Genomic DNA, 14,066 nt, shown 5'->3' with positions numbered 1-14,066 from the left:
GCAAAGGGGTGGAATGCAAGGTCATAGGCCATATAAGGTAAATTACATCAGCACAAGCATCCCGCTTCTTTATATGCATCTGTGGGGCGTTGAATGCCTGGTCCGTACCTGATTTGGTGGAAGTGCCCACGGTACTTTCTTGATCAGAGGATCAGACGGGTTCATTTCCTAATAAGGGCACACACACGTAGTCACCTTTGGCCGCACAGCATAAAATTCAGCGTATTTTACTGCCAGGGAGCTGTAAGTGCTGTATACAGCCTTCCATGGAGATCAATGGTTGAATTCTGGTGTACATGCACATGTGCATGTTTACGCAAGTCTGCCGGATGCTTGTGTACAGCCATTGTATGTAGCCACTATGCACGAAAACAGAAGAACTGGGGTGCAGAAAAATGTCAGCAAGTGCTCTTGACTGATGTGTCCAAATGTGAAATATTTGGCTGTAGCAGGAGGTAGTTTGTTTGCCCAAGGGCTGGAGAGCGGTGCAATAATGAGAGTCTGCAGCAACAGGGAAGCATGGTGGAGGTTCCTCCAAGTCTGGGGCTGCATTTATGCCTCGTCGAAGCGACAGGGCTGAGAGCTCATAATGTTACCTGGCTTGCAGGTAATGTGCCGACCTGGCAAATTTGCCTAATTAGAGAGCCGCCTCTGGTCGCGTGCCAGCTGTCAAGGTCTCGCGTGCCAGGCTGGGCACGCGTGCCGGGGGTTGCTGACCCCTGTGCTATACAATCAGGGATTGACCCCAAATTTATTCTGCAGCAGGACAACAACCCCAAACATACGGCCAATGTCATGAAGTACTATCATCAGTGTAAAGAAGAACAAGGAAGTGATGGTTTGGCCCCCGCAGAGCCCTTATCTCACCATCATGGAGTGTGTCTGGGATTACATGACAAGACGGAGGGATTTGAGGCAGCCGACATCCACAGAAGAACAATGGTTAGTTCTCCATGATGTTTGGAACAACCCACCTGCCGGGTTCCTTCAAAAACTGTGTGCAAGTGTACTTAGAAAAATTGATGCTGTTTTGAAGGCAAAGGGTGGTCACACCAAATATTGATTTGATTTGGACTTCTCTTCTGTTTATTTACTGTCCATTTTGTTAACTGATAAAAAATAAACTATTAACACTTTTATTTTTGAAAGCATTCTTACTTTACACCATTTTTCCATGCCTGCCTAAATCTTTTGCACAGTACTGTATATATACATTTTAATGAGTAAAAATAGCAATTCGACACCAAGATAGATAGATAGAGAGATCGATATCAAATTGCACATTCTGTAATGAAACGTATTATGACATGAAATGCCTCATTCTTCTGTGTGAAAAGGACTCCAGTATGGCTCCTGTGATGAAGACACTCGCTGCACATGGCGTTTATCCTCTAGTGCTCGTTTATCCCGCTGGCTGATGACGTCACGCTCATCTAGTGGTGCCCGGTTTAGCCACGCCTGTTTGTTCGCTGCTCCAAGCGAAAGCCTCTATTGTGTCTGTTTAATAAAGTTTTGCCGCGTTTGAATCCCCTTTTCCCTTCACGCCGCTCGCCACCATGGCGGATTACGATCTCACCACCAAGATCGCCCACTTTCTGGATCGGCACCTGGTCTTTCCGCTTCTAGAGTTCCTCTCCGTTAAAGAGGTAAGTGAGGGGATACCGGGGGGTGAAAGATAGGTAGCGGCAGAATGGGCAAGGCCGTGGCCTGCAGCGTGCACTGAGGCTTCCCGGCTGCCGTATGAACGAGGAGCGGCGCCATGTCATGTGCTGGTTGCAGATGGAGAACAACGGGGTTTATAACGATTTCCATTGGAGTCCTATGACTGGCTGGCAGCGTTATCACGGACAGTGTTGTACACAGCTGGCCATGGACAGCACACACAGGTCACCGTTCAGGCAGCTGTCCCCATCTCATCATAAGGCCTACCTCTTCCAGTGTTCCTGCTTGCATGATAGCCAGCAAACAGGTTACCCTAAAAAGCTACCCTTGCAGTGCGTTCCAGGCCGACCGCTCTGGAACGCACTCTTGGCCCCCAGGGAGGTTTCTAACCCCTTGCATGTTTTAGTTTGCCATCTGTGTCCCATTTGAGAGATTTCCCTTCACTTCCTGTATGATTCTCGCAACAGGAAGTGAGAGGAAATCCCTCCTAGCCAAGGGGAATCCCTTGTTGTCAGCAGGGTCACCAGAAATAGTGCCCCCATGGAAGATCTCCCATCTATTCCTGTTCTGGAATCTTCTTTCAGTGATAATGATCAACAGGACCAATAGAGCAGGTGAATCTCCCGGCCCAAGACGGCAATAAAAACCTGATGGCTCTTCTTTATGCATTAAATCGATATGAGGATACAAGGTGGGAATTTATCAAAACTGGAGCAGTTGCCCATGGTAGCCAATCAGCTTCTCTCATTGGTTCGCTCAGTTAGGCTTCATGCACACACAACGCAAGAGCTAAATTGTATATATGCCTGCACTATATGCAATCCCAGAATGCATAATTCGTAATAGAAATGTTGATGAACTGTATGTGCGTAAGCACGTAAAATACGCATAGATACCTTGCCCGGACGCATCTCCGGTCCATTCTGTTTTTGCGCAAATATACGGCTCCATACGCAGCTATGTGTATGGGGCCGCTTATTTGCATATGGGACAATGCGCGCATATACGCAGCGTATTGTACCGCAGTGTGAATGAGGCCTAAAGCTTTGAAAGTTAAACAGGGAAGCTGATTGGTTGTCATGCACAGCTGCTCCAGATTCTGACTGCTCCAGTGTTGATAAATTCCCCTCCATGGTTTTAAAAATGTTTGCGCTCACACTGCAAATCTCTATTGGGCTGAGTGTCTTCAGCAGCTCCAGGATAGAAATAGAGAAGCAGCAGAGCAGAGATCTGTCACAAAGCTTGAAGAAATCCATGATATATATATATATATCTCTAGATAGATAGATATATAGATCTATATATACAGGGCTTGAAAAATGTTAGGGCATCTCACCAGTTTACGTTATGTTCTAAAACATTTATTCATACCCATATTTGTGGTAAAATATAAAAGACGGGGTCACGTCGGGTAAATTTTTGGCGCAATCGTCGTTTTCGTGTGTAGGCGCACCCGACGCATGTTTGCGTTAGTATGTGGGGGGCTTAAAAAAAAAATGGTGTTTTTTTTTATGCTTCTTTGTTTTACTTTTTTTTTTTTTACACAACTTTATTGCTATCACATAGGGGGATAAGAAGCCAATAGTAACCAGCGCGCGTTGAGCAAAGGGTTAATACATTTTTTAGTGTGGAGTACTATGGAGGCAGGAGGTACACAGGTGTCACACACAGCACCTGCAGGATCTCTGCTGGGCTGTGTCGGATCCTGTCCTGATTCCCGCCATGGAGCCACCTCGCACCTCATGTGTCTGGACCTCGGGACTTCTTTTTCAAGCCCTGTGTGTGTGTGTTTCACCAGTCAGCATGATCTGACTATAGCCTTGCAATATATGTTAAAAATTTTTGGGGACAGATAGAGCTTTGTTTTGTGACCCCACGGGGGGGTTATTCAGGTCACGTGGACGAAGGCAACAGCTGTGCCTGCCATCCAATTTCATGCCAGGGTGTCCCTGGTTGCTGAGATCTCTTAGTAGGTGGTGACTCTCAGACTGGCGATCTTTCCAGCTCCTGGCAACCAGTGACGGTGAGCTGGGCGGGACGCTGGAGATAACACCACCACCTCCAGCACACCCAACTCCTCCCTTCCCATTCCGATAGTGCTGTTTGCCTGGATGTTATTGTGATCTAATTGCGCTGTAACCCCAGACAAGCATGCTGATATCCTAACTTCACTTACTACATACTTGCTCCAAGTCAGTAACTCCCAAGTATTCATGTCTTTGGCAGCCGGTTAGTTAGCAATGGCGGCCTTTGTTTTCTCTCAGTGCAGGTTTCCTCTAAGGTGTAATTGTGTGTGAATTAGAAGTATAATGTGCCACTGACTGTGGTGATCTTTTTAATATAAACAAAATAAAAGTATATGTTTTCTCCGTAGGGACATCCATCGGCTTTTGCATCACTTAAATATTTTGTTTCTTGTCTTTGCAGATTTACAATGAAAAAGAACTCCTTCTTGGCAAGTTGGACTTGCTCAGCGACACCAACATGGTGGACTTTGCAATGGATGTGTATAAGAACTTGTTTCTAAATCCATTTGAGGTGCATCAAAACAAAAGCTGTCCTAAGTCATACTGTACATTCTTTTTTTTTAGAGAGCAGCCAAAGTTTGAGTAGAAAAGTCAGAATGCTGCAGAGAAGGACCCTGGAAGTGGTGGTCTCTCTGTAGACGTATAACACACCCCTGCTCAGTCAGTGCTAGAGGCCTCCAATCAGCAGGCAGATTGGGCTTTGCTAATGAAGAGCTATAGATTTGATGCAGCAGGTGGTGTTGGAACTCTACAGAGAGACCATTGCTTCCACACTAAGAGCAAGGCTTATCTGCAGCATGATGGCAGGGGACAGTCTTTACTACTTAGACTTTGGCTGATTATGACACAAATGAACTTTAAGACTTGGAACACCTGGAATGTATTTAGCTAACTTAAAATGAAGGTTTAACTGAGCTTATACCATAAGGCCCCAATCAGACCATGCGGGAATTCCAGATGTTCCATTCAGATGAGGCCACTGTACCCATTGAAGTAAATGGCAAGGTGACAGCGGCCAAATCTGTAAGCGGCAGTCTGATAGATGTGTGTGTCCCTGGGTGCTGGATAGACGCCTCTTTCAAATGCAGCTGCTCCAACCTTCAGTGGGTACAGTGGCCACAGTGGCTGAAGGAATGCCAGCTTGCCCCATGTGACACATGCCATTTGGCAGCCATGGCATCATTAAAGTGACTCTTGCATTCCCAGTTCCTGTATGTGTAGACTGTAGTAAGCTCTTTATTGAACCTGCTCTCGCGTTGCTGCTATCAAGTAACCTCTAAATGGCAACTGTGAAATCTCAGCCTGGGACTCAGGCTTTTAAAGGTGAAATCTGGTATTACATAGAGTAAGTACAGTTATGTTTTGCATCTTTTCTCGATTGACAAACTTTTTTTTTAATTATTTCGTGTGGTTAACAAATAGGGAAAAATATTCTGGGTGCGCATGGGTAAGGGTAGGGATATCATGGGCAAATTGCCATGCTTTTTAATAATTTTTTCTTATTCCCATTATTCTTCTGTCATTATTATTATTATTATTATTATTATTATTATTATTATGTAGCATGAAGTTTTGACCTTGTGTCAGATTGTTGTAACATCTCTGGTGTTTTCTCTTTTGGTGCAGCTCTGAGAGAGAAGAGAACCACAGTTGTTGCCCAGCTGAAACAGCTACAGGCTGAAACAGAACCCATCGTGAAGATGTTTGAAGATCCTGAGACAACAAGGCAGATGCAGTCTACAAGGTATGTAAAGGACACTCCATTGACCTCCTGACTCTTGCCTCTCGAGTACTCTGAAGGTCAAATCTAGTTGCTGTGATCGATGCTCCCAGTTGTTTCTTCGGTCACATGCGTGTGATTTTTGAAACTATTGCCAGGATGCCTGAGAACTTAGACTGTATAATGACTCAGTTGTGGTAGGCTTTGGTGAATTGATCTATCTAAAAGCTTTCATTTGAGATGGAGTGGAGAAGGCTTTGTACCCGTCAGATTTTTACTGTTATACATTTATAGGAAAGGGAACTCTACAACATCGACACAGAAATGTAAATGTTTTTCTTTAGTAGAAAAGAGAATGGCCAGAACCCCTGTCACATTTTTGTCTGTGTCCCTGCTGCATATTTTCCTTCTCTTCCTGTCTACTAAAACATGACAGGGAATAAGGGAAAACTATCTCTTAATGGAGAACTATGGGGAACCCTTTTTTGCCATAGTTTTCTTCAGGGTCATGGGAGGACGTATATTCCTCCGGTGACCCAAAACTCGGCATATAGCGGGCTAGTTCCCGCTATATGCTGAGAGCGCAGGGCTGCTCCACAGCCGGGATGGATCCTGACAATACTGTCGTAATGCTTCCCGCTGGCTGATTGACAGCTGTGCCTGCCCCCTCTCCTGTCCGTTCCTCTAGTCAACGCTGTAGAAAGGGAGAGATGGGGGAATCCTTGCGGGGAGCGGTGACTGTCACTGCTCTCTGCAGGGAGAGGATCTGGAAGTCAGCGATCGGCAGCATGTGTTCGCTGAGTTCCCGATCAATAGAGCCTACCCGTGACAACTTCTTTGTCACAGGTGGGCATGAATTATGGGGATGTGTTTTCACTCGCCATATAATTCTCCTTTTTAATGACACCTTGGTTAGCAGTAAAAACAGACGGGGATCCTAATACTGCCACACACTATCCAAAATAAAAAAATGGGAAAACAAATTCTGAGTTGACGTACAGTTTAAAGTAAAACTCCGGCCAGCCTGTTGACATTTTAATATTTACATGTCTTTAACAAGCAGTAAATCCTCATTAAAACCTTTTTAGCTGCAGGCACTGTGGCGTAATTCATCCTCAAAGTTCTCAACAAAATGCTTTGCTGCAGACTTTCAAAGTATTGTTGTTCTCCATCCTTCAATTGATTGAAGCCGCAATCTCCGATGTTCTGTGCGCTGGCCGTCTATGTGCACCGTGGACTATTTTGGGACCATCTCCCAAAAAAATACATCTTCAAGACCTGGCCCCATTGAAGACTATGGAAGCTACTGTGGAGAGTAGGTCATCTATTGCAGATAGCTGCTGGGCATTATGGGAGGCGGTCACAAGCTTTCCCATACCTGGAAATGAGTGGTGGGCAGCTTTACACACATCGTTGCTTTGCCCTTTGTGAGGGAACCAGATTTATTTATTTCATTTTTTTAAACTTGAGAATAGTAAATCTCTTTTACTTCTGTTCTTGAACCCTGCTGGGGAGATTTCAACTACTTCTTGCCCCTGTAACAAGCTTATGACAGCAAGAAATGAAGGAAGAAACTAAAACAGTAACCGTAACCAGCTAAAGATTTTAATTCTTTATTTCAATGGAGAATTTTTTTTTGTGTGTCCCAACCGCAGAGATTGGGGAAATCTCCCCAATGGTGACACACAGATTGTAGAAAATATTAACCAGAGGTTCTATACCTTCCCGACTCTGGAGTGCAGTGAGGCTTTAAAATTTGCCGTGTCCTTCTTGGCCTTACTGCTCAGGAACTAAAGTGACACTAAACTCAGGAGTTACATTTTAAATGCATTCAATGGCAGAGCCAGCTGTCACTCACGCAGCTGGGCGGATCTCGTCCATGTCGGGATCCGCTCCGGCTGCTGCGTCTCAGTATACTGCGAGCTGTAGCTTGCGGTATAATGAGCTTAGGGTAACGAGAGGACGCTAGTTTGTGTCCTCTCGTTACCCTAAGGAGAACTATGGGGAAAAACACTGACCCCATAGTTCTCCTTTAACTATAAACACAAATGTATCTTTTATTTGTGTATCACTCGGCTGTAGATCCTCAAATCCTCTCTGAATTGATGCTGACACCGTCCTTCCTTCTGGAGGGTGGCTACTTTTGTTCCTCATGGTCCCTGTGTGTGTTGTAATGTAGCCACCACTCCAAGCTCGCTCCTGTGATGGACCACAATCTCAATACAAATTAGTAAACGCAACATGAGATTCTAGTCCATCACTGGAGTGAGCTTGAAGTGGTAACTACTAGGGATGCACCGATATATCGGCTGCCGAAACATATTGGCAAATGGAAATTTTGGCTACGTGCCCAAAAGTGCCATTTTCTGGCCAATACAGCGGCGCATCCGTGATTTCTTTCCTCCACGCTGGGCGCTGCTCTCTGTCCCAGCGGGGAGGAGAGAAAGTGTGACAGCCGGCTGAGCGCTGCAGGAGGAGAGTGCTGGGAGCGGCCAGCGTCTCTCCCACACAGCTCAGCCTCCTGTCACAGTCCGGCAGAGCTGTTTGTGGGCGGAGACAGCACTGTCACAGGAGTCTGTCGGGAGGTAGAGCGAGTACAAGCACTAAGTGATCGCTGAGTGTTTGTAGATAATTGAGGACAGAGTATGGTTACTATATCCTCAATTATGAATGAATGGGAAGTGATCTACATACCCTCCTGGTCATTCATGATTGTGGTTATAGTAAACATACCCTGTCCTCATGTTATCAATGAACAGGGACAATCATAAGAGGATTCCTGTTCATTGATAACAGGGGACACAGAAAAAGAGATTGAGGACTCTGTGTCCTCAATCTCTTTTTCTGTTTTAAAAGGGAAATATCAGGGGTCTGTTTAGACCCCTAATATTTCCCCTTAGCCTGTAAAAGCAAAGTAAAAAATACAAATACTTAATAAAAAATGAATAAATATAAACAAAATAAAGTTTGTAAAAAAAAAAAATATATATTAAAAATTTTTTAAAACAAAACATTTTTGGTTTCGGCCTGACAATTTTTTTTTATTTCCATTTTGGTGCACCTCTAGTAACTACTTTACATCTGAGCTTAGTGATGCACAAAAAAAAGATACATTTTTGTTGCTACCCCGGTAGTTATGGTACTTGAATGTATTTTTAAGATTTACCTCCTGAGTTTAGTGTCACCTTGTATCTAATTTATTAATAATCTTGTGCTCTCATTCATGAAGCCACGCACAGCTTTTCATCTGAGCAAGTGTGGCCTGTATCTCTTCCTTCCTGTTGTCAGTCTTATTCAGAAGGATGCAGGAGAACATGATGATCGGGAATAAATCCCAGAGTCCTCTCATGCATGGTATTCAGCACTGTAATTTGGAGCCTTTGATAAAGTGTTCTGTCAGGCTGCGGCTTTCCATGTCTTCCATGTTCCACCTGAATCCCTGACACTTTTAACTGCTGATCATTGCAGTAATTGTCTACAACAGCGCCGTAGTTTTCTGTTAATCAGGATGAGGAAATTGTCTCTCCCCTGTAATTAGTTCCAAATGTTTGTATTACTTTGGTAACGGTTATTAAAGGTTACAGTGGATTGTCTGGCTTTCATGGGTTTTAACCCTACAGCATTCACTTTATTTACATCGGGCTGGCTTATATTACGCAATGCTCAAGCTTTTTTCCACTTAAAGGATTTATTCTTAAGCTGGCCATACACCTATAGATTTTCTGCAGATTTTTTATGGTCAGACGGAAAAAGTGCAACAGATTCCTCCATCTACGCTAAACTGTGTGGATGGAGAAATATCCCACTGGGCCAAGCTTCAGTATCTTGCTAGTCTGCCCCGCTGGCTCTCAAAATACCTGAACAATGCCTGCATCCAATCAGATTGTTCAGGAATTTAGACAGCCAGCAGGGCCGACTAGTAAGATACTGAATCTTGGCCCAGCGGGAGATTCCTCCATCCACACAGTGTAGCGTAGATGGAGGAATCTGTTGCACTTTCCATCTGACCTTAGAAAATCTGCAGATAATCTATAGGTGTATGGCCAGCTTTATAGATGCCTAAAGAAAGGCTTCCAGCTGTCCTAGTGGAACCGCTGCAGTCTCTCAGGATAACCTGTGAGAAGAGAATCGAGACTTTCCTTGTTATGTTCATGAATGAACTGTAATGTGGACTTATTCTGTAATTGACATTGGAGGTTTGTTATAGTTCTATTCAATCAAGCTGCCTCATTACATGAACATGGGGACACATATAGGTGGCTCCTCGGCTTTTGGAGATGGTGACTTTCAGCAAGGCCTGAACAAATCTCAGGAGTCAGATTTCCAATGCTCCCTAAAATTTTACAGCTGGCGCCCAACTTTTGAGGTTTTGGTTGTTGCCAATAGAGCTGGTTCCTAAAAATAATCTTCCGGAATTGGAGAGACTGGCTCCTGAATTAATATTCCTTTGCTCACATCTGACTTACCCAGTTAGAGGGCCTTGTGTGACCTTTTTCAGCTTCATAAGGGCCATGTATTATTACACCTAGAAACCAACGTATGGAGCTAGAATCAAGTGTATAATGTGACCCAGTGCCTAGTTTGAAATCAGATGACTAAACAGTAAATAATAAAATAAAATATAAGCCCTAATTTATAATGGAGGGTCGGCGCGGCTACTTAGTCTCCACCAGAAGTGCATGTGACAATGTAGTAGAGCAGTTAGGAGACAGGCACAGTGCATTGTTACTCCATAACATGAAGTGCCTATGAAAGAGCCTCCATGGCACGATTACTGAGCAAATGGTCTTGGGTTGGCTGTCTCTGTGTACTTCAGCTTCCAATGAAACTATAAACAGGTATTCACCAGGGGGCAGAAAGGTTAGAAAATGGAAGAACAAAGGAAATTTAAAGGTGAACTTAAGTCGGGCATCTGGCATTTACAGAGGAGGGTCAGCAATGGCCGCCATTGTATCCCTCTTGTCTTTTTTCAAGTTAGAGTTTGTAGCTCAAATTTGTTATGCTTTGTAATATTTCGAACAAATGCTTAAAATACTTCACAGCCCTGCTGCTTTATCATCAGATAGTTGGCTGTTCTGATACTCTGGTTGTATTACTGAACATTAGCTTGCTGACTGTAATAAGTGATTTTAATGACCTTAAGTGGTGTGACTTTTGAAGTCCTGGAAGGGCAAAGTTTTATATAATGCAAGTCATCCCTCCCTGCTTCTAAGCATCTAAAGCTTCTTGAAAGCTATCACAGTTGCTGGCTTTAGCCTGTAAAGTTTGCTAATGAGATTGCAGGCTTTTAGCGGACAGTAAAGCTAATTAGAGATGGCGGAAAATCCCAAAAGTACGTAGCGAGAGGAATTCATATTTGGCTCTGTATTCTTGATTCTGAGAAAGGAGAGGTCATCCTGTAGTTAAGGTTGCAGGCCAGTCACTGCTGAACCCAATTAAAGCTTTGCTGCTAGTCGTTAAAGGGGTTCACTGTTAATATTTAAGGTTAACAGCATTTTTGCTATTAAAGGAGAACTATGGGGTCAGTGTTTTTCCCCATAGTTCTCCTTAGGGTAACGAGAGGACACAAACTAGCGTCCTCCCGTTACCCTAAGCTCAGTATACCGCGAGCTACGACTCACGGTATACTGAGACGCCGCACCTGGAGCATATCCCAACTTAGATGACGGGATCCGCCCAGCTGCGTGAGTGACAGCTGGCTCTGCCTACCTAGAGGCAGAGCCAGCTGTACCCGCCCCCTCCCCCATCCGTTCCGCCAGTCAGCGCTGGCAGATCGGAGCGGGGAGAGGGGAATCCAGCCCCTCCCCCTGTCACGGCAGAGAGCCGTGACAGGGTCGAGAGGTGAGCGAACAGATACCCGATCTACTGAGCCGACCTGTGACAGTCTCATTGTCACAGGTCGGCTTAGAACTATGAGGTGAGTGGAAATCACTCATGTCATAGTTCTCCTTTTAAAGTGACACTAAACGCAGGAGTTAAACCTTACAAACGCATGCAAGGACCAGAAATATTAACAAAAATGTATCTTATTTGTGTATCACTCGGCTGTAGACCATTAAATCATCTCTGAATTGGTGCTGACACTGTCCTTCCTTCTGGAGGGGGGCTACTTTTGTTCCCCATGGTCCCGGTGTGTGTGCTATAAGTAGGCACCACTCCAAGCTCACTCCTGTGATGGACTACAATCTCACATTTAGTTTACTAATTTGCTTTGAGGTTGTATTCATCCCACCCCCCCCCGCATATTTTCATGGAAAAAACCCATTTGCTTGGCTGTGTTTCGGGGGCCATTAACTAGTCATGACCGAAAGCGTCTTTGTGCATGTTTAGTGAATGCGCGTTGAAGTGTGCACCTTTTTGTGTGCATTTGAGGTGCGCTCACGAGACATTTTTGTGTGAACAGGGACTGATTAATGCTTAGACAAGACTTCTAAAGCCTTGATACTAGCGGTAGTTCTGTATTATAGAGTCAGAGGTGTGATGAGGACAACACAAGTAAACCCTAATAAATGGAAAGTTATTGAACACAAGTTTTTTTCTCTTTACAGGGATGGAAGAATGCTGTTTGACCATCTGGCTGAAAAACACGGGGTATGTATGAGACAATTCTAGCTTTTACTGTAAAAAAAACTCTGCAAATGAATACATGTATGGCAAAAGTCTATTTGGTACTGTGCTATGATCAGGCCTCTGTGATAATGGATTTTGTGCCCATTTGTCTGCTCCCCAAGCCTATGCACCTAAGGGTTGGTTCACACCAATGTGCCTTGCGATCCCGTGCGGGCGATCGCATTGCAGCCAGAGGGCATGGCTACGGTGCCATTCACTTCAATTGCCCGCCACGCCCCCTCCAGCCCGGCAATGCGATGCAGTGCGTTCCAGCCAGAAACGGACCGGAACGCACTGCATATGGTACCCTAAGGCCTCATTCACACACAACGCAAGCAAAATTGTATATTGCGTCTATGTGTGCACTATATGCAATCCCAGAATGCATCACTCGTAATGGAATTTTTTATGTGATGTACGCTGCCTGGACGCATCTGTTTCATTCTGTTTTTGCGCATATATACTCTACGCAAATATACGGCTCCATATGCGGCTATGTTTATGGAGCCATTTAGTTGCCTATGGTACAATACGCGCATGTACACGCGGCAGTGTGAATGAGGCCTAAGGCCCCATTCACACCTGACCGTTTTGTAGCGCGTCCTACGCTCGATGAACGCTCTACAAAACGGTCAAAAAAATAAATAGCATTGTAGTCAATGGTATCGTTCCCACCTGTCCGTATTTCCGCCCGTCCCGAACGCACTACAAAACGGCCCACGCATGAAAAGGTCCCGGAGCGGTTTTTGCTGCGTATTGGTCCGTTTTGTAGGGCGTTTTCCATTTGTATACTGCCAAGTAGCCTTTGGAATCGCGCGACGGTCGCGCGACTTTTTTACCGCGAATCGCGGTAAAAAAAACGCTTGACAGACGCGAATATTACAATACGCATAGGTGTGAATGTGGGCTTAAGCTGAACTCCAGGCAAGGAGCTAATGTTTTTCAAAATTTCCCTTATTCTGCTGTTTTTTGTTTAGTTTTTTTATGTTTGCACACAAACTGGATGAATGGCTAACTTTAACCATTTCATTGTTTTGCAGTTCAGACAGGAGTACCTGGACACCTTGTATAGATATGCAAAGTTCCAGTACGAGTGCGGTAACTACTCCGGAGCAGCCGAGTATTTGTACTTTTTCAGAGTGCTGGTAAGTGAACTTGTATTTTCCACTATTTAGGCTGAATTCACAAAACTAACACACCAAGATAAGGATACTTCTTTTCCAAAAAGCAACAGTCATTTCCATGTGAGTTCAATGACATTTGAACATTACAGTCACGTGCCTAAAATGCAGAACCTTATTCTAATGTTAAAGTTTTTGGATTGAGCCCTTTGTCTTCTGTGAACTTTTAAGAGCTGGGCACTCCAGGCCATCTTGTCTTTGACTTCCATGGGAGATCTTGGGGAAACAAGTGAATATGGAATTTGGGAGCCAGCTCCCTCCAAAACAACTAGAAACCTACTATATAATTTTCTAAGGAGCTTTGGCTGCTTGGCTCCTGGTATCTGTCCAGCTCTGTGAAAGATTCAACCTGATTATAGCCCTGAAATCTAAGAAAGGGTAATGTAAAGGAAAGTTAAGTTGCAATTGCCCAAATACAAGTACCTTAATACAGTGGTACCGCGGTTAGCGAACGCTTCTGTTTGCGATCAGGAAGTTCAGCAAAATGTTGCTTCCGTTCGCGAACTCCGCATCAGGTGACAAACACAACCGCGGCCTTCTTCCCTGCTCTGACACATGGTCGTGGCTTCCTCTTGTCGAGATTGCGGTCTAATCACCGTTTGATTTTGTTCGCGACCAGAATCATGGAACGAATTAAGTTCGTGAACTGAGGTACCACTGTACAAGATGTATAAATCTAGTGTTCTCTGCCGGCTTTTCATACTTGGGTTTTATTTTTTTTATATAATTTCATAATAAGTAACTTTAGGATTTCTGCAGCTATATTTGTATTTTGTGATTAGCATTGGCTCATGGTTTGTGTGTTGGTAGATATAAGTTGTCTATGGTGTTGGCTTTCCTAGTTTGGTTAACGCTTTAATTTTTTGG

General features: G+C 44.3%; 1 protein-coding gene across 3 annotated transcripts in view; it reads left to right on the top strand.

Annotated features, from left to right (window-relative positions):
• The first annotated feature begins 1,485 nt into the window (after nt 1–1,485).
• EIF3E (eukaryotic translation initiation factor 3 subunit E) overlaps nt 1,486–14,066 on the top strand; it is a 48,519-nt gene continuing 35,938 nt past the window's right edge. The window contains exons 1-5 of one of the 3 annotated variants that reach the window (XM_018570879.1): nt 1,486–1,646; nt 4,090–4,196; nt 5,314–5,433; nt 11,958–12,000; nt 13,059–13,163. In XM_018570879.1, coding sequence (XP_018426381.1) covers nt 1,557–1,646; nt 4,090–4,196; nt 5,314–5,433; nt 11,958–12,000; nt 13,059–13,163 — 465 coding nt within the window. In that variant the 5' untranslated portion in view covers nt 1,486–1,556. Of the gene's footprint in view, nt 1,647–4,089; nt 4,235–5,313; nt 5,434–11,957; nt 12,001–13,058; nt 13,164–14,066 lie in introns of all 3 variants that reach the window. The other 2 variants (XM_018570873.1, XM_018570864.1) reach the window with 2 other exon arrangements.

Source organism: Nanorana parkeri, unplaced genomic scaffold, assembly GCF_000935625.1.
Source record: "Nanorana parkeri isolate BGI_ZX_2015 unplaced genomic scaffold, ASM93562v1 scaffold39, whole genome shotgun sequence".
NCBI lineage: Eukaryota > Metazoa > Chordata > Amphibia > Anura > Dicroglossidae > Nanorana > Nanorana parkeri.
This window is presented reverse-complemented; position numbering and strand designations above follow the sequence as displayed.